The following is a 20,841-nucleotide window of genomic DNA, read 5'->3' on the forward strand; positions in this document are numbered from 1 at the left end:
AAGAAGTATTTAAAAATAACTAAATTCTGAAGTTAAAATTCTGGGTTTTTGACTCAAACTGTTCTTTTGACTCGATGCATCAAAGACAAAAAGTGCCAAAAAGAGGTGTTTTCCTCAGCTGTAAAAGCTGGAAATTGAATACAGCTTAAAAATAAAATCCCATTCACGTTAATAGAATAAACCACTGCAAATCTCGCTCTCAGTGAAGTTTGGCTTTGCAATTCCAGCTCAGCACAGTCAGTTGTACAAGCAGCACACTCTCCTCCCAAAGGGACCCGCAAACTGCCTTGCAGCAGCTCTGACTGGAAACCTCAGGCCTGCACTCCCAGTGGAGATTTGGACATGGTTAACTAATGTAATCTAGGAAACACCTGCAGAAATCATCTCTAGAGTAGTGGCAGCAAAGTTTCTGCTGTGTATAAAAGCACATGGAAAATTACTTCAACAAATGAAAGTTTTAAGACATTTAAAGAAAACTCAGCACTGTATACAGAGAACTAAGTCGCACAAAATGAAAAACTTGTACTGAATCCTCTGCTACTTTTAACAGGAAAAAAGACCATTAATTTTAGGTAATAAAAAGCACCCTCCAAATCATTAATGCATCAATTACATCAACTACTTGCATTTATAGGAAGTTTTAGTATTTTTAAATGGCATTAATCCTGTTTTGCTCTAAATCTGATGAGTTTTTAGTACCAGTAACAACAGATACACAAGCATTTGACCTGTATTCTCCAACCCATTGGATTCCAAGTTAGAATTACTTATGCAAGCCTACTCACCCCTGCCAGACATTTTTCCAGTGTATCCAAGATAATCAGCTGAGATAGATATAAATTCTTTTCAGCAGTTTCTCCAAATATTCTCTAGAAGTAGAATGGATTCATCTGAGACACAGATCTTTGACTTTAATGTAATGAAAGGGAAGCAGCAAAGTGGCACAGTAAATTATGGCTCCATTACTGCTCTGGTTTGGAGTTTAGACATAAAGCCAGCAAAAGTCAGATTAAAATAGGAATTAAGACCTTATCACTAAAGAAATATCTCTGTCCAGTCTCAATGCCAAATGCAATAAGGAAGGAACAGCCCCTGCAAAGTAAGACTGGAGGGGCCCTGCAGCCCCTCACCTCCATCAGGCCCACTGGCTGCTCAGAAATGTGGGTTCCACCTTTCAGAACCTATTTTGGGATCAGTTAGTGCTGACTCTTTTGCAGTTCCGTGCAGGATGCCCCACTGCAGACACAGGCAGGATTCCCTCGGGTGTTCCAGCCAGCACCCAGTCCTGTGCCAACAACAGCCACTGCCTCCAGCAATATTAAAACAGCAAAACAAAGCAGGAAAGACTCAGCCAAAAACATACTGGTACAACCGCCCACAGACAGAGCACCTGTCAGAGTCACCCAGAGAAGTTTATTTTACCCCACGGCAGGGGTGGCTCACCTCAGCCCAGGCTTCAGCTGAGACTCTTTCTGAAACCAAGACTGTTATGACTGAGTGTCTCTTGGGTTGGTGTGCTCCAGCTACAGAAACCCTTCCCAGTTATTGCTGATTCCCACAGAAGCTCAGACCATCACACAGGACAAACATTCAGACTTGCTCCTCAGAGCAAATGCTGACTGTTTAATTGACACTTTCAGCTAGGTCTTTCCTCTCAAAATCTGTGTATTACATACAGAAACTTCTTTTAACTGTAGAGTTTTCTCATTTATCAGCCATCCACCTTGCACATCAACACGTTCCCTCATGCCTGTAGAGTTTAATTAAAATAAATTCTCTCTCCAAAGGGATTATAGGTAGCTTTAAGCAGTCTAAAATCCCCAGCAGCAGGGCAACCTATTTTCTCATTTTATCAGTCCTCTGCAGTTCCAGCAGATGTACATCCCTGTACAATTGAGAGCCAAGGGCTCACTCCAAAGAATATCTCCAAAACCATAAAAAAGTACTGCCAGAGCCTGGCCAGTTCTGTTACCTGTTTGGGGAGATTCCAAATGATCCCAAATTACATGGATTCAAAACTCAATGAACTAAACTTTTCTCATGGCAAAGGTTCTGACTGAAACTCATCTGGTTGTTAAAAAATACATCTATTTCATATACACAGACACACAGTAAAACACCCAGGCAGCCTAGAAAATCCAAACAGCTCAAGTTTTAAATCCCTTCCCTGCCCCAAAGTCCCAATGCCTTTCTGTGGAACACGGCTCTGATGGATGCTGCTGGTGAACTTCAGAACAAAGTATGTGCAAAAGGCAAGCAACAATTGACTAAATTTCAAGTAATTCTCTGCAGATTTTACAATAGAAATAAATAACAACTATTTGAAAAAAAATCACCAATGCAAAATTAGAAAACTTACCATGTTATTAACATTTTTTAAGATATTGGTGAGACCACTGATGACCAGGGAAAACTTGTACTTGGAAATGTTGATGAGACATTCCTTGTTGTGCTCCGTGCTGACTTTGGTGTGGGTATTCTGCTGGCAAGCCTTTATTGGAAGCTACAAGAGAGAACTGTTGTAAGCTTTTTCATATTGAAATTTACAGCTTTAAAGACGGGTTAAAAACTTGTGAGACACCAGAAACCACCTTGAAAAACATTCTACAAGACACAGCAGTGAACACATTCTTTCATCTTCTCTACATTTATCTTTCCATTGGTTATCTATAAAACACAATGCTTAACTCACCTGTTCATTTTTCTGAACTGAAACTAAACCTCTATTTTGTGATAAATTTTCTACAACCTGGATGTCAAAGCAATCAAAAGGAGCAGAAAAATGTGAGACAGAACTATAAGAAAAGAGTCTTTATTTTAAAAACGGGCTTATTAAAGACCAAAAATCATCCAAGGCTAATACCTGCAAGAAAAAAAATGCATCTTGGGACGTGAGGGGAGGAAAACCCCAGTAGCTCCCAGAGCAGGTGAGCTGGAAGGAAGCAGTTGCTCCATGTGTGTCCCCTGCTCTGTCCCAGACAGGCCTGGCCAAGGAGGAACCAGTGCTGGCCCTGCCTGCAGCCCCCACGGACATGGGTATCTTTGGGGTCCCCCCACAAACACCCCCAGAGATGAACCTCAGCCTCAAACACGCTTGGAGCACCTGTGAGCCACACGTTACCTGTCCCTGCCTGTTGTATGGTGTTATTTGGTTTGTCCCTGTTTTTCCCTCGTTTATGGTTTCATCCCAAGTTGTCTCCCCTTCCCTGAATGTCACTCCCATCCCCACTCCTCCCAAATCCCTAGAAATTTCCTTGTCAATCCCCATAGCCCCTCCCTGGCACCTTGTCTGTCACTGGACTCTCCAGCCCCTCTCTCTAGAAGCTTCCAGGAAGGGCGTTGAGTGGTTGGCCAAGGGCCAGGGGTGTCCCCTCCTCAGCTGCCCCATGTGTTGTCCTGCTTGTCAATCACTTCACGTCCCGCTCCCCTCTGTCCCCCCGCTGGACAGCCAAACCCCTGCCTTGTTTCCAGCCCTAAGAAAAGGGGCTGCTCCGTTCTCCTCGGGGTTTTCCAGTGCTGTACCCGAGAGCAGGAGCTGCCCGGAGCCAGCAGTAAACCTTGGATTTACACAGCCCGGATTGTCTCCTCCCGGTTCCCTCACCGTCGCCGGCGGTGCCTGCGAGGGAAGGCTCACAACCCCTAGCTGCCCTTCCGCTCTCCTGAGCGCGGACGGAGCCGGCAGGGAAGCACCAGGAACACTCTTGGTGGACACGGCGGCACCTGCCCAACAGGCAGTAGTCAAAACCAGACCCGAAATCCATCTCTTCCCAGCAAGAGAAGATTCAGAGCGACTGCACAGCCCCAGGATGCTCCTGCTGCCCTGTGAACACTGGGCACTTTGTTTCCTGCCTGTACCCAAATTCTTCAGGGGTCACAAACAAGTCACTTCCCAGGCACACACCCACTCCCCCTGCCCGCTCCCAGCCACCACTCTTCAGAAACAATCGTTTTACTCAGGATTTATATTTTTTAAAAGCAAACTAATACAGGAATATTTATGCCATTTGTATTTTCAAGTGTGACCTTGGAATTCCCTATCCATAGGAGCTTGAATTGCTACTAAAAGTTTTAACCAATTTTGACCAGAATTGTGAATAAAGGTGTATTCTGAAAGACAGCAATAGCTCAGTGGAAGCGCCATGGTGTAATATTTGTGCATTAGAAAAGATTATCAGAGAGAGAGAGAACTTAAGAGAGGGTAACAGAAGGATTCCAAGGAATTACAATCAGCTTTATAGCTGCCAAGTGCCTTAGGAGGCACCCCCAGGCTGGTGACTCTGGAAGGACGCCCTCCCCACTGCCCCCCTGCAGCCACCTGACACCACCTTCTGCTGGGGCAAGTCCAAATGCCCAGATTTAAAATGCAAGATGAATGGTGCTGAAGAACCCCAGCTTGGAGCACCTTTGTCCAACAGTTCTGAATGCAGTGTGCCTGAGCCAGCCTGTCCCCTGGGAGGGAAAAGGCCACTGACACACTGTCCTGCTCCGATGCCACGGGGTGACTCCCTCTCTGTAGAAGCTGAGCTTTGGTGTGGGTTCAAGCTCAATTCTTTTGGTACCATGGACTAGGATCCCTATGGACATTGGCTGGTCTTTCCTAAGAGAATAGCTGACTGTTAATGAAGGAAAAAGATGGTCCTGGCACTCCAGATCAGACCAAAGACCCCGGAGCAGCAGCAGCAGGTCCCTGAGGAGCACCAGACCCAGACGGGCTCCGGGAGCTGCGGCACCTCCAGGACAAGGGCTGGGACTCTGCCTGCAAAGACACCCAGAGCAACAACTCCCGTGGGGCAATCCAGCTCATTGCCACTCGAATTTGTGACTCCCAGGCAGTTTGGACCGCAGGGCTTTACAACAGCGTGTGCTCGTTTTACCCCTGGAAAAGCAGAATAAACAGCATTTATGACTCAATCTTTGTTTTCACTGTCAGATGTTATTTTTACAATGCATTTTTGGAAGTCATTGGAGGATGATAGATACATTTAATTTAAAAATTCAGTATTGCTAGTACTTTTTATTTGAATTTTCAAGTCTCTGTGCTGACAGCAGCAGCAAAGCTCAATACCACTGAGGGCTAAAACACTTGAGAAGAGCCTCTCAAAGAAATCGTGTCATAGATCTAGTTCTGTGTGCCCCATGCCAGAGAAACATCACATTACACACTTCTGGAGCTTCCTGCCACAACAGCCACTACAACAAGGTCACCTAGACGTAAAAATGCTTTTTATATTATCATTTAAAATAAGAAACTATACAAAAAGGAAATATTAGCACTGTTATTTTGGGGGTTTTTATTTCTCAGCTCTTTTCTTTGTGCACTCTGACACTTTGGAACATTTTATTTCCCCTCATAGAATGCAGTGCCAGTGCTGAGTGACTAAAGAGAATCCACTTTACTTCTCTACAAATATCTATTAATCTAAACACAAAGGAGGGGGGGAAAGCTGAAATTTTATTTTCATTTACTTTGATTTTATTAAAAAAAAAATAAATACTAACAAATGTTTTCCTGTAGAGCTATTTGAATTAGAAACAGAAATTAGAGCACAAATCTTAAATATAACTGGGGCTCCAAACTCTGAAGACATGCGTTGCTCTGAGCTCAGCCCAGAGCGCAGAGGGACAGGCACTGCCCCAGCCCAGCTCCTCTCACCAGACACAGGAAGCAGCAGCCAGCCAGGCTGGACGTTCTGCCCACACCCAGGTGGGCTCCACACGCCCTCCCTCGCCCTAATGCAGCCTGATGGCTCCTTCAGGGCTCAAACAAGCCACAGAGGACAGGGAACAATGGCACTTGGGTCTAAATTTTGCCTTATTTCATGCAGTGGACAAAGACAAAATAGGTAGACGAAATCTGGAACGTTTACAGCTACCAAACTGTAAATCGTTGAGACAGAGAAAGAAAAAAGAGATTTAGTGTTTGGGTTTTTTTATTTTTAGCCAAAAATATTCAGTTTAAGGAATCCTGCCTTGGTCACAGATACTTATTATTTAGAAAAAAATGGGTGTTTTTCATGCCTGTGAATGATTAGCAATAGCTGTTTCAGGTATTCTCTAGTCTGATGCAAGAAGGTCCAATCTTTTGTTATATGAACATGGACATTGGTTTGCAACTACCACCACCGACAGGCCTGAGTGTCTGTAAGTTGTGCACTCAGGCTGTTGAGAAAAGCTACACTGAGCAATGGATTTTGCTTTATCACTTGTAATTAATGAACACAAAGTTAAAATCAACTGTACTGAGTTGGTACTTAATAGTCTAGCGAAACACACAACATCTAGGAAAAAAACCCTAGTGCTATTCTTAACAGACCCAAAACCCACCTAAGTTCATCCTTCCAAACAATTTCTTGGAACTTTTCAGCAGACTGTAAGACACACACGTACTGGTGACAGAAAATCCCCACAGCACCACCCCTCCTCAGCATCAGCACTGTCAGAACCAGACACAAATCCCTCTAAATCAACAGGCACTTTCCTCCCCTCTATGAACACACGTCTGCTAAAGAGGCACTATCCTTGAAAAGAACCTCGCAGTTCAGCATTCCCAAGAACACATAACTTCTACAAGTTTTTAATATAGGCTGCTCTAAAAATAAAGCATTGTCAGAAGGTGAACTGGACGTTGGTGCTGTGACCAGTCGTATATTTACCCATCCTGCCAACACAAACACTGTGTTAGGTGAGGAAGGGCCACGGGTCACCTGGACACTTTCAGCAGCTCCTCACTGCAGCCAGGTGACACCTGTGGCACTGGGCATCTCCCTCCCTGTCCCTGGGCTCCAGCGCGGTGCAGAGCAGCAGCTCAGCTGCAAACCCACTGCACACACTCCGAGAGCCATCACACCGACGCCACTGCAGGTTCTGCTCCGGGGAAGATGGAACAGCACGCCTTGTGCTGCAGGGCAGGGCTCCAGCCTGGCTCAGCCCCAGCTCCCGGGACAATCTGCCCCACACACAGCAGCCGTGGACAGGAGCTGCACCTTCTGCCCAGCCCAGCCTCACCTCCCAGCACAGGTACATCCCTGGGGGGCAAGTCAGCACAGCACAGGGAACAGCTCACAGTACATCCCATTGCTACGAGTCATTTCCTAACAAGCCACGAGAAAACCAGAGCTGGTACCTGCAACCACTGCTTTTGCAGGTCTCTGATTCTGCACAGATTTCAAACACTGTGGAGAAAAGTCAACAGAGGAGGGAATATTTGCTTTAATTTCATACTTTTTTGTGGGATGTGCCCATGGGGAGGACAGTGTGGGAATGCCATGGGAAACTACGGTCGTTTAGCATAAGGCATTTCCCCAGAGTCCTCTGCCCCCCAGTGCAAATGAGCACATGCCCATCACCTGTCCGTTTGTGGTTGTCATCTCCCCAAGTTCTGGAAAGTTCTCTGTTCTCGTTGCTCCTAATGGTTCCCTCTGTAAACCACTCCCTCCCTTTTCCCTCCTTGGCCCAGTTTATGTTACCCCATCCCTGTTCCTCCCTTACACCCTCTTCCCACTGGATCATTTGTACCCTGGTTCCTCCTTCCCTCCCCAGTTACATACTCTGGCCTCTCCTTCCCCGGGGCTCTCAAGTCTGCTTTCCCTGAGTGTGCTTGTCTCCCTGCTCCTATTTCTGCCTCCCTGCTCCTTCGATGAATCCTCAATAAACCCGCTCGGATTCCAGCAGCTCAGAGTCCTTCCGTCTTCCTGGTGGGGATTTTACTTACGCTATGCAGGCACCTCCTGACCAGCCAGCTGAGGGCCACCCCGGGGGACTCCGGGGTAGCCTAGACCTCTTAATTAAAGGGAGAATGGAACATTACCACCGACTTCCAGTTTTTATGCACTTTCTTAACTGAGAGCCATCACACCTCATGAACTGCAAATGGGAAGCCTAAACCAAAATCCACATAACAAAAGGTCTTCTTTCTTTAAAGCATATCAGAATCACAGAACCACAGGATCATTAAAGTTGGAAGACACCTCCGAGATCCCTTGAGTCCAACCTGTGACTGCTCCTCACCTTGTCACAGCACAGAGCACCGAGTGCCACATCCACTCATTCCTTGAACACTTCCAGGGATGGGCACTCAACCACAATAACCACTTACATGGCCACAAGTTTATAAAGGATTAATAGTTTTTAATACATCTGATAGTTTTAAACCAATCTAGATATAAATGGTTTGGGCAGTCAGACTCCTCCAGCTATGTTCACAGCTCCTCCAGTGCTGTGCCAGCCTTCCTGTGATTTCACTTTGTAACACACTTAAAGCACTATGAAAACATAAAACTGGAAGTATTTCCATAGGAAAAACAGAATTTTATTTTCCAAAGCTCTGACTATGTCTGAAATCACAGGGAATTCCATACATTTCCAGGCTCTTTGTGCTACTGCAGTCTAATTTTATCCTGGTCACCCCAAGTTTTGAAAAATACAATAACTAGTACTAAGTGCAGGCTCTGCTGAGAGGTCTCCCCATGCTCTCTGTCAGTGTGGCCAGGTCTCACAGGTCCCAGCAGCAGCTTCTGCAGCAGCTGAAGCCTGGGGGCAGCCCTGCAGCAGGTGAGGGCTCACTGGAACACAGGGCAGGACTGGCAGGAGCTCCAGGATTTATTCCGTGAGCCAGGCACTGGTTAATTCACAAAACTCTGCCTGCCAGTCACTCCAGGCCCACAGAATTGTACACACAAAAGCAGTTTTTGGTTAAAGCAGCATTTATAACAACAAACAAGAGCAGACCAGAGCAGACTGGTTTGCCCTGATTTCCCTTGTTTTCAATACCGATTAGCATCCTCTCAGCTTGCTGTTTCATCTTTCCTAAAATGAATTCAAGCACTCAGCAAATGAATGAAAAGCCTGTCTACATCTGTAAATTGGGAGGAAAGATGGTTACGCTTTCCTTCTTTGCAAAGGAAGGAAGAGACCCTGGAAAAGTTTGTCCTCCCCGCGCAGAAAAACCAAAACACAACGGACCCGAGCTGCCCTTGTCCCCCTCCTCACTCAAGCCCACCCTGACATGCCAAGCAGTGCTCCTGGTGCTGAATCCACAGGTCCTGCCTTCAGGCAGACACAGGATGCAAACCCTCACAGCTGCATGAACACCACTGAAATCATCTGCATATATTCAGTATATTTTGATCACACACCACGACTGTGACCGACGGTGATGCACTTGATGCATATTATCACTGTAACTCCACTATTTCAGCATCTCAAGAATCAGAATAGCTTTCTTCCTGTCCAGAGAGGACTCCTCCCCTACACCTAATCCATAACCATGCCAGAAAAAGTACAGAAAGTAATTCTGTTCTAAGTTTGTAACTCCTAACAGATGCTGGCAAGCCCAATTCCACAATATACACAAAGAAGAGGAGAAGCTCAGGGCCTTTTAACACCAGTACATCAAAAATATTTTCTTGCATTATTAGGAGCAAAATCAATCCTATGTTTTCTAAGCTTTTGGAAAAAATGATCTATGACTCAAGGGTGAGAATAAGGTAACGATGCAAATATGTCTATAATGTATTGCAAAAAACTGCCTCATTATAATGTCAAAAGACAAAGTTTGGTATTTTCCTCTTCAAAATAAGCTTCATATAAATGTAAAAAGAAACAGCTGGGTTTTTTTGCGCCAGGGCACATCTTTCAGCAGGGTGTTGAAGCCCAGCAGCACCGAGGGGCAGATGCAGCACAGAACAAGGCTCAGTCCGGAGGAGCAGCTCCACGCTTTTGATGGATTTACACCAAGCAGGGTCTCACAGAGCTGGACCTCCTGTGACACGAGGGCTGCACTCACAGTGTGGCAAAATGAGACAGCACAGGAACCGATCACTGAGCCTAAGGGAGCTACCTCACATCAGAAAAGCACCCTGGCAGTAGGGAAGGAGTGTAAGCACTGAGCTTAGTCCCACTGAGAGTCGCCCACTTAATCCCAGTAAGCAGCTCCCGCTGGTGGGCCAGAGAAATAGAAAGTCCAAGGCCAACAAATCCCTCTTCCTTCCATTCAGAAAATCCTTCTCCGAGCTACTAGCGCTGACTTTTGCGAGGAGCTGTAAATATCCCTCAGCGCAGCAGAAAGCAGCGGCCGGAGCCGCCTCCTGAGGGCTCAGAGCCGTGCCCGGGGGCTGGGGCTGGGGCTGCACACCGACATCGCCCTTGCACCGGGGGGCACGGGCGGCACCGCCGCGGCAGCGCCGCCAGCGCTCCCTGAGCTCGCCCTCGAGGCTCTGCCGCCCCTCAGGAGCGCCAGATGATGTAAAGCGAGGAGTGAATGTCACAGGAATGTCCACGGACAGCAGAGACACTTCGGGCGAGGCGGGGGAGCAGCAGCGAGGGGGAGCCAGGCCCCCCTCACCGCCGCTGCCGGCACAAGGACGGATGCGCCGCACCTGGAGCGGCCGGCCCGGCAGCGCCGGGACCCCCGTGCGGCGGCAGCGCGGGGCTGCCGGGGGCTGCCGGGGGCTGCCGGGGTCAGCGCGGCCCCGCCCCGGGCCCGCCCGGCACAAAGGGCGCCGGGGCCCGGGGCCTCGGCCCCGGCACGGGCGGGGGGCGGCAGGAGCGGCGCTGCCACGGCCCGCTCCGCCCGGGGAGCGGGGCCGCTCCCCCGCCGCGCGCCCCCGGCCCTCCCCGCGGCCCGGGGAGGGGGACGCGCCGCCGCCCCCGCTACCTGCTCGTCGAAGCGGTTCACCACGGCCTGCACCCACTCCACGGGCTTGTGCGCCGCCATGTCCCGCCGCCGCCGCCCGCCCGGGGAGCGGCGGGTGCGCGCGGGCGGTGCCGGTGTCGCGGGCCCTCAGCGCGCGGGGCCCGCCATGACACCTCACCGGAAGCGGGAGCGCGCGCCGCCCCCGCCGCCGCGCCCGCCGCGCCAGGGGCACCCCGAGCCCCGCACTGCGCCTGCGCGCCGCCCCCGCCCGCCCCGCGCGCTCCTGCGCGTGCGCAGCGCCTGCTCGGGGCGGGGCCGGGCGGGAGCGGGGCGGGGCCAGTGGGGGCGGGGCCGCCGTGGGCGGGGCGGGGCCGGGCGGGGCGGGGCAGCAGCGTCAGTGCCGGTCCGGTCCGTGCCGGGGCCGGTCCATGGCCGGTCCGGTCCGTGCCGGGGCCGGTCCGTGCCGGGGCCGGTCCATGGCCGGTCCGGTCCGTGCCGGGGCCGGTCCATGGCCGGTCCGGTCCGTGCCGGGGCCGGTCCATGGCCGGTCCGGTCCGTGCCGGGGCCGGTCCATGGCCGGTCCGGTCCATGGCCGGTCCGGTCCGTGCCGGGGCCGGTCCGTGGCCGGTCCGGTCCGTGCCGGGGCCGGTCCGTGGCCGGTCCGGTCCGTGCCGGGGCCGGTCCGTGGCCGGTCCGGTCCGTGCCGGGGCCGGTCCGTGCCGGGGCCGGTCCGTGGCCGGTCCGGTCCGTGCCCGGTCCGGTCCGTGCCGGGGCCGGTCGATGCTGGGGCCGGTCCGTGCCGGGGCCGGTCCGTGCCGGGGCCGGTTCGTGCCGGGGCCGGTCCGTGCCGGGGCCGGTCCATGGCCGGTCCGGTCCGTGCCGGGGCCGGTCCGTGCCGGGGCCGGTCGATGCCGGTGCCGGTCCGTGCCGGGGCCGGTCGATGCTGGGGCCGGTCCGTGGCGGGGCCGGTCCGTGGCCGGTCCGGTCCATGGCCGGTCCGGCCCGTGGCGGGGCCGGTCGATGCTGGGGCCGGTCCGTGGCGGGGCCGGTCCGTGGCCGGTCCGGTCCATGGCCGGTCCGGCCCGTGGCGGGGCCGGTCGATGCTGGGGCCGGTCCGTGCCGGGGCCGGTCCATGGCCGGTCCGGTCCGTGGCCGGTCCGGTCCGTGCCGGGGCCGGTCCGTGGCGCGGCCCGGGGGCCGGAACGGACACATCGCCCTCCGGGGCGCAGCGCGCTCCTCCCTGCCGCCGGGCGCGGCGCTCCCGCGTGTCCGCACGCCTGGCGGGAGCATCGCCGCTCCCCGCGGACGGGAGCCTCGGCCGATGCTTCGTCCCTGCAAGCGCTAGCGCGAGCGCTGGCCCGCAGGTTTGCTGTCTCAGGCTGGGATGCACAGCTGTATCTTACCTGTCAAACACAAACCCGGCTGTTTCCATAACCTGACCTCCTCTGTTAGTCGCAAGTGTCACTGCAGAACTGTGGCAGTAACGCCAGGTCCGAGTGCGGCACCTTCGCCCCCAGCCCGGTCACTCCAGCCACAGCCAGCTGTTTACTCGGTGACTCAGAAAAGTCGGATGCACCGAAATAAACATCCACTTCCACTTTCCTTCTTGGGAAGGTTAATTTGTTTTCCTTCTGGGTAGACAGAAGCACAAAATAATGTTCTTTCATACCAGAGTCACCTTGAAATTCTGATGATATAAATAAAGACGCAGCTTGAGGTGAGGGCTCTGGAACAGAGGATTTAAAATTGGCAGAAGAACTGGAGAATCAAAGGGAATTTCTGTCCCCCCCTCAGTCACGGCCTCGATGTGACTCAGAGACTCTTGCTGCTATCACAGCACACAGGAATTACTACCAGCAACAGCAATATCAAATTTATCCTGAGTTAACTTTCCTTGTAAATAATGAGCAATGGAAATCCTGTAATTTGGATTTACAGGACAAGCAGTTCCATTGCACTCTAGCATCAAATCCAGGAACTTGGGCGACAGCAAATTTTTGAAGAGCAGATGTTTTATAAAAAGACAAAAATCAATTGCAAATATTTTATTTTAGGAAAAAGAAACAATTAAGTGGTTGAAGAATAAGGCTTTGTCACAGGGAGTGCAAAGGCAGAGAACACACAACACCAACACCAAACACACAGAGATGAACACAAAACACCCCAGGGTTCAGTGGAGCAGAGCCCTTCCCCAGGAAGGTTTATTATTCACAGTTAAACCCGAGGGCTGGGTCTCCCTGCTGGGGCAGAACCGACCCCACTGGGCCCTTCTGGTCACGTCTCCTTTCCCAGCTGTTTCTGTGTTTGCCCCTCAGTGTCCCACAGCAGTCAGGCAGGAATAATCTCCACTGAAGGCAATCCAGCCACAGGGATCTCTACGTTCTGCCAAAACCTAAACAATCATAATTCGTGTAGGGGCAGGAAAGGGCTTCAGCTGGCTGATATGGTTACGGAAAACATGTCCCAAAATGCCAGAAAGAAACCAGGGTGATATGATTAGATCAGAGAGAAGCATCCTGGGAACTCCTGACTGAGGTAGAAAAGGACAGGCTATTTCTTCCCTTCAAAATGTACTAAACAAAACAAACAGTGCTTCTTCCTGCTTCTGGCAGTGTTTTTCCCAAAGCAAATCTGTTCCCTAAAAGCAAACAAGATTTGCTGTAGTATTCACAGATTTTAGACAAAGGGGTTGAATGGCAATGTTGGAAATTCTCATGGTGTTCCCCCAAACTCCTTGAAAAATTTCAGCCAGTACTTAGACTGGAGACCCATTCTCCCACTGCTGTCCCCAAAACCCCCACAGCAGCTCTACTACTAATTTTTGTGCCAGACCCTGCCAGTGGCTCTGTGACCCCCACCTGATTCTGCCCTCCCTCCTCCAGGCAGAGACAGGACAGTCTGGAACAGCCAACTGGGAGTTGTTGGAGAATAAACCTTTCCAAGTTCCCCAGCTCCTGAGAACTCTGAGTGGTGGCACCATTTCTTCAGCAGCTCTTGACAGCCTCCTGCTTGTGGAATTTTAAGGACACTTTAGCAAGAACTTTTTCATGCACTCCCTTAAGCTTCTGTGTGAACTAAAATAAGGAACTGCGGCCCAAGGCATCCACAGAGTGTTGTCAGGTTTTGCTGTGAATGCCAGTGGCTTTTCCTCACTAAAACTTTCCCATTGTGGCTGTCAAAGTGGCACTAGTGGTAGGAGGCACATGGCACAGGGAAGTCCCTGCCATGTCTCTGTTCCCTCTCAGCAGAGGCTTAGAGCCGAGCAGCCAAGCCATAAAGTGAGTTGGAAATTTATCTACATAGGAAGAGTCCCCCTTGTGAAATTTCCAGCCACGGATGTTTTCAATCCAGCCGAAAATGCCCCTTGAATCAGTTCCTTGGAGGAATTCTGGCACTTCTGCTTTTTGCCTGAGCTAGAGGATGAGGAGGCAGATGAGAAGGTCGAGGCATACATAGGAAATGACCTGGCCAGGCCTGCAGGAAAACCTCAGGGAACTCTCAGCTCACACTTTGTCCTTGCTCCGGAGTGAAGGTGCTGATCCTGTGTCACAGATACCATCAGTTAACAGCCCCACCTCCAACAGAGTCCCCTCCAAAGGCAGAAGCTCTGCAGCATTTCCTTCCTTTCTGCTGCATTTACCCTTTCAGATTCAGTTCATTTCTTGAGCATCACCTACACTGCACCCGGGAGATCTGGGCCTCTCTGGTGTTACACCTGAACTGGCTCTTGGAGGTGACATTTGGCTTCTTGCCAGAGAATATGGATTTTTTCCCCCTTTTACATCTTTGTCTTCTGCTTTCCTGTATTTTGTGTTTTCAACTCAAATTATTTATTTACTAACGTTTTTTCCTTCTGACTCCCTGAAGTCTCTGTTTCATCCTTTGATTTTTTTTTCTCCATTCCTCCCATCCCAGCTTCTCATTTTCACCAGCATTTGTCAGCACTCCAGCAGTGGCTCAAACATGCTGAGTGATACTTTTCAATTTCTATTTATCTGCTTTGGTCCAGAAAGCTCCCATCCCTTCTGGAAGCATTCCTCTGTAAGGCACAGGTTGGATCGCAGTTCCTGACGGACGGGGTGTCGCTGTGGGGGAACTGTGCCAAATCTGCCATCGGGGTCAAAAGCATTTCTCGCCTGCTCTTAAGAGAAGCCGAGCAAACGAACCTAAGTAAAGGGGGAAGGAAGGGAGGAAGGAAAGGATCTGCAGGTTTTAGTAAGACGTGGCCTAACCCCGAGCTGCAAACCCCTCAAACCCGCGGGGTGACCGCGGAGCGGGCCCGCTCCCGGCGCCGGCCCGGAGGGGCTGCAGCCCTGCCTCCGCCGAGACAGCGCGGAGCTCCCCGCGGGCTCCGAGCACGCCGCTCCCATGCTTTCGTCCATCAGAGGGCATTAGAGGCCGCCGAACGCCCAGAGCTTCGGGCTGGCTGCAGAGAACAGCCCGGCTGCTCGATCCGCCAGCCGTGGGGATCCAGGCGCTCTTCCCGGGACGCGCTTCACTGACTCAGCCCGCACGCGCGGATCTGCAGCAAAACGGGAAGAAACCTTTTCTTAAGGGCAGACCACGGGTTTTCCTTTGTGTTCTCTGCTTCCCAGTTCCTCCCTGACAGCAACAGGATCCGTTAAACAAGAACAGAGCCAGCAAATGATCTATTGGGGATTCTGTACAAAATACTCACATTGGAACTTCTATCCCAGAAAGTCCGGTCATCAAGGGATCATTCAAATTGTACATGATGTTTCACACAATCAATTCTAAAAGCAAGTACTTCTGTTCCAGTAGAAATCTCATTTGGATGCAAAACACCAGGAGTTTAATCCCCGGTACTTGATCTGATAAAAGAAACAGTCTATTACCAGGGCCTCCTAAGAGCTCAGATATTCTAATTGCACTTAATGGAACAGTATATTTTCTGAAATGGAGGCTGCTGCCTGCACGGGAAAGGGACACAGCCCTGTTAGTGTCTGCCCATTTGCCTTGGAGCTATAAACAAGCTCTTTGTGAGTCCCGGTTGAAGTTTGTTTGATCACAATCATTCCCAGTGCATGTGTTCATGTTCTAAAGACTTCAGCAGAATGAGATCATTTTGTGTATCTACTTTTCCCTTCCCTAGTGAGTAATGCCATCCCCACATATGACAGTCATTGCAGAGGTTAAGTTTTTAAATATTATAGAGCGGTATATTAATTGTTCTGGATGACTAATCAGTTCAGCCTAGATTAGAACATTGCCCCAAAGGATAATTCGAGGTTATCACTTCCTCTCTCTGACATTTTGTTTCCTTTCTTGTTTATCGCACCACAGGGCCAGCAAGAGGAGCTTTCAGCTTGTTCTTAGTTCCCATCTCCTCTGCATCCTGCAGTGGAGCCACTGCAAGCAACGCAGAATTCTCCTAAAATCGCATTAAACTCGTCTGAGTGCTTGTCTCCAGAAAGCCTTCCAGTGCCTCGTGATCAGCTCCCAAAGGCTGCTCACACCCAAGAAGCCCCAGGGAATGCCCATCACCCGGGGGACCCATGGAATTAAAACCAGTCTCTGCACAATACGGGACTGGGCCTGACACTTTCCCCCCTGACACTGTAAAAACCTGTGCAAGTCCCATTCAGTTCAGTGGCATGATGTCTCAGATCAGCTGATTTGAGAACATAATCACATAGTCTGGGAGCCAGGATGTGGGTCCAGTACCATCAGCACATCCATCAGGCATGGCCTTTGTTGCAGCACCCTGGGTCTGAGCCCTGCTGGCACCACAGCACTGCTCCTGCCAGTTCAGCTCTGACCAAAGGGCTGGGGGCAGAAATGGCATTTACTGGCACGGGTGGAGTCAGTGGTTAGCAAAGACCTGCAGGTTCACACACGGGACACCTGGGCTTCATTTTAACGTACTTTAAGCATGGGTGCAGTGCACTGGGGAGAAGAGCCACCAGAGCAGCCCGGCCATCAGAGATTGCTTTTCCTCCCTGCTCTGTCTTCTGAAGTACTCAGGTTAGGGGAGGGACTGACAAGGGAAAGGAATTGTCTGATGGAAAGGTCAGTCTTTAAGAATTGGAAGAATGTCAAGACCAGAATTGAATTTTCTGCTTCTTAAACAACCTCTGTGTAAGCCTCATGTCAGCCTGTATGAATTTATGAATCTAAAGACTCTTTGTTACTGAAGAGTTTTCCCCAACTGCTGCTCAGTTTCCTCCCCATGACTCATGCCATTAGCTGATGCTGCCCTATTTAATTGCAACTGCTGCTTAAGCCCACACAAGCTTTTCTAAAATAAAACCTTAAAAAAGCTTACTTGCAGTAGATATCCAGTGGTTTGGATGGATGGTACATGGCAACATCCTTTGGATAAAACATGCTTTGCTGGGCTTCCAAATAATGCTGTGCAGCACAGAGGCCTTGGTCATGGTGTCTTTGAGCTGCTGTTAAATGGAGCTGGAAACTGGGGATAAAGCTCACCCAGGGCCATGCTCCTCTTGTGAACACCACGGTTACATTTGCACTTTCCTGGTGAGCTCCCAGCTTGTATCCAGACACAGATCCAGTCTTCGTATTTTTTTTTTTAACTCTCTGGCCACATGGGCAATGACAAAGTTGAAGAATCACACTGCTGGCCATTAACAACTGTCCTTGCCCTAAACCTGAACCTGACCCTTTAAGGACTCATTAACCCGCTTTGCATTTTTGGACTCGTTGTTCATTGTGGGTGTGATTTTGCAGTGCTGCAGGTCCACAGTTTCCCCAAATATCATCATGTGACTTAAAAGCAGCAGCGAAACAAAGGCACCGCCTCTGCCTTACTTGCAGTCATAACAGGCGTTAAGAAACAGCAAGAAAGCATTCCAGAGCTGCAGAGGGCAGGGAAAAATGCCAAGCTCTCTCAGAGTATGCAGTATGACAGAAAAAGCCAGCTCCAACAGAAAGAAGGCAAGAGGGCAATGCTTCCAGGCTCAATAAGGAAGGAAAGGAAAAGGTTACACCTGTGTAGCATACAAACTTCCTCCAGCTAAATAGTGTAATGAAATCGCATTAAAAATATTTTCTTGTGTTAGACTGGCAGGATTCAAGTGGTCAATTCATCTTTTACTTCCATATATGGATCTCAAAGGAGAAAAAAGGAAATTTCACCGTCTTTTTGACAGAGTCATGGCCGAACAGCTTTCAAATGCAGCCCAAAAAAGGGCCTGGATTGAACCATGTGGGAGCTGGAAGGCTTTGACCCAGCAGCATGGAAGGGATTCCAACTGCAGTTTAAAGATTAGAACCTACACTTAGATTGAGTGTGAGTAAGTCTGCCTGATCTCCACGTGGTGGCTTTATCACCTTCCACCCCAGTTGTGTAACTCAGCCTTTACTACAGACACGCTGTTTGTGCTGCAGGGACGTGTCAAGGCTCCCACTGCATCCCAGACCCCTCGGATCAGTGCTGCACAGGCACCAACCAGAAAGCAGTTCTATCCCTGCAACCCGGAAAAGATGGAACAGGCAACGTTCTGGAGGGCGAGCGGCAGCCTGCCCTGGAGCAGGGCCCCTCCTGGCCTGGCCCTTCCCCGGAGCTCGGCAGCAGCTGACCCGTCTGCAGCAGGATGCAGCCCTGGAGCATGGCTGCAGATTGCCTTCCATGTCAGGTCTGGCAGGAATGTGCTCTCTGTCCCATGGCTTTAGTTCCCAGCAGCCTTTTCCCAGTGACCAGAGCATTCCCAGAGCCATTCCCAGTGTTCAGCTGCCTTGACACGCGGAGTTCAGCCAGTCATGAGTCCCTTTGTTCTGCAGCTGATCCCAGTGTCCCTGGGTCCAGCTCGTCCCCATTTATGACACCTGGCAGAAAGGTAAATTCTGCTCCCGCAAATCCTGCTTTGCTTTAGTGGGGAACCTATTAATCTTACCTGTTACACCTTTTGTGTGCAATCTGTGCCTTCAGGAGAGCTATAAGGAGAGTATAACCAGAAATCTCGTCAGCCTTTTTTGGGAAACATTTACAAACAGACCAGAGCAGGCCCCAGTGAACCTGGGTCCTACACTGCCTGCACACTGCTTGCACAAGGGAATTATTAGCTGCCAACTGCTGTATTCTCAGTGATAGTGGCAACACTGAGCTTTTATTTTCCATGCTACAGAGGCTGCTGGGATAATGGAGCCCATAATTACATCCAGCCACTCGTTAGAGCTCAAATTACAAAACCAGATTTCTGTGCCAGACCTTCAGGAAGTAAGCCATGGAAGGAATCTCACAAATAACCTGCAATTACGTTAATGCAGAGGGCAGGGCCTTCCCTTAAGAGCTCTCAGACTCACTGGAGTGACCCTGGCTGGCTGATCAGAGCCAGATGTGCAGTGGAGAGAAAGGTGATGCAGGAGGTGAATTACACAGGCACAGCCCTGGTGCCTCTGTACCCAGGGCTGTTTAGGAATAGACATAAAGAAACAAAGCCTGTGGCGTGGGGCAGCCAAACAGAGGGGTCTGTGGTGCTGTGGCTTATTCCTTTACCCTGTGGAATGGGCTGTGCTCTCATAAGGCCCATGCACACGATCACAGCTCCATTTGCAGTATGAGTTAGTTTAACCGTGTCTCTTCCCGGAGTGTTCTGCCAGCCCCAGAAAGCTGTGAGCAGACCAGCACTCACACCTGCACAGGAGTGTGAGGAACAGAGAGCTGGGGTCAGCCAGATCTGGAGAGGCCATCACCGAAAGGCACAGCACGGCCAGCTCTGCTGAAAGCTGCCTTGTGTGTCTGTGCACGGGGTGTCACCACGAGGGTGACACCAGCCTTACCCTGCACACACTGGGCAAGCACAGCCACACTTGCTCAGGGAACCGCAGAAGGGAAGGGTCTGTGCTCTCTCCCCTTACGCCTATTTACAGCATTTTTAAAACTCACAAATGGGGACTAGGAGAAATTTCCTTGCCCAGCCTCCACTTTCAAAGGATGTCCATTTCTCTCAGATGCTGCACCTCCTTCCTGGTCCTCTGCATGTGTTCCCTGTAGCAACAGGGCTGGGCACAAGCCACCCAAATATTTTCAAGCTCAGTTCAACACCAGCTCAGGCCCACCTTGAGCTGTTTGATCTGTGAGCAAACACTCTTTATCTATAAGCAACCTGCTCTTTCCCAACTCCCCGCAGCAGGAATGCAGCCTCGGCTGTTTCCAGGCAGAAGCTGTCACACACAGCCCTGCAATTCCCAACAGCTTGTTGGGAGACAGGACTTCTTCTGTCCTGATTATTTTACTGATCTGCTCTACAGAATGTAGGGAGTCTATCCCATTTGTTTTTCCTATTAAACACAACCTGTTTTTCTATAAATTGAATTTATAGATTATTTATTTACACCCTCCATGCCATTGATTTTCCCTGTTTGCACAGTCCTGATAGTCCAATGCCAAAACATTTGAAAAACCACCAAAAAAACCCCACAACAAAAAATATTCTTTCCATTCCATTGTTCAGCAGTTTATTACTGCTTGCACCCCAGGTTAGCAGCAACCACTGTAAAGTTCTGCCTTAGGTCAGATATTTTTTTAAAAAATAGGTAAATATTTCATATCAACACAAAAGCATTCAGGTTTGGAACAATTCAGAACATTCTCTGCTGTCTTGTGATCTGTACACGCAGAGCTGGCCAGGTCACAGCCCTTTTTCTGACTTGTTATGTGAGTGCTTTGAATTCCTCTGGTCTTACACCAGCTTCCCAATCCCAGCCTGCTCTGGCCCATGCCTGATGGGACCAGGAGGACTGAGCACCCGGCTCCTCAGCACTTGCAGAGCTTCCTTTGCCCCTGCCCTCATTTAGGACAGCTCAAAACTCTCAGTGTCACTTCAACCATCTGGGATAAGACCTCTTGTACCCTCAGAGGGTAAATTTAGCACAGATATTTCTGCAAGCAGCTCCCTTACAAGGCACCCATGGCTGGCTTACAGAGAAGGGATGGTTTGAATCTAAAAGGATCAACCCCAAACTTCTGTCTCCATTATTTCAGCGCAGCTACTCATCATGGAAGCACTGAGTTCCCCCATACACTGAGCCATGTGCTCTATTTATTTTACCCAAAGATGTGCTCCAAAAATTGTAAAATCCCAACGAGACCAAAAAAAAACCAGAGAAAAAATTCCCATGGTCTGATATTCCATCTGTGCAACTTTTCCACTGCACATTCTTTTAGCAGACCTTTACAAATTAACCCCTTAAGTACCCGATGTACATCAGTTTAGAATCACCTA

General features: G+C 50.2%; 1 protein-coding gene across 3 annotated transcripts in view; it reads right to left on the minus strand.

Moving 5' to 3' along the window:
- NF1 (neurofibromin 1) overlaps window positions 1-10,894 on the minus strand; it is a 75,841-nt gene extending 64,947 nt beyond the window's left edge. The window contains exons 1-3 of one of the 3 annotated variants that reach the window (XR_011005498.1): window positions 10,655-10,894; window positions 2,360-2,503; window positions 786-869 (exon numbers count right to left, since the gene is read on the minus strand). Coding sequence is in view for 2 of the 3 variants with exons in the window: in XM_068210704.1 (XP_068066805.1) it covers window positions 786-869; window positions 2,360-2,503; window positions 10,655-10,714 (288 nt within the window). In the remaining variant the exon portion in view is untranslated. The remainder of the gene's footprint in view (window positions 1-785; window positions 870-2,359; window positions 2,504-10,654) is intronic. The other 2 variants (XM_068210704.1, XM_068210705.1) reach the window with 2 other exon arrangements.
- Window positions 10,895-20,841: the final 9,947 nt, after the last annotated feature.

Source organism: Anomalospiza imberbis, chromosome 20 (assembly GCF_031753505.1).
Source record: "Anomalospiza imberbis isolate Cuckoo-Finch-1a 21T00152 chromosome 20, ASM3175350v1, whole genome shotgun sequence".
NCBI lineage: Eukaryota > Metazoa > Chordata > Aves > Passeriformes > Viduidae > Anomalospiza > Anomalospiza imberbis.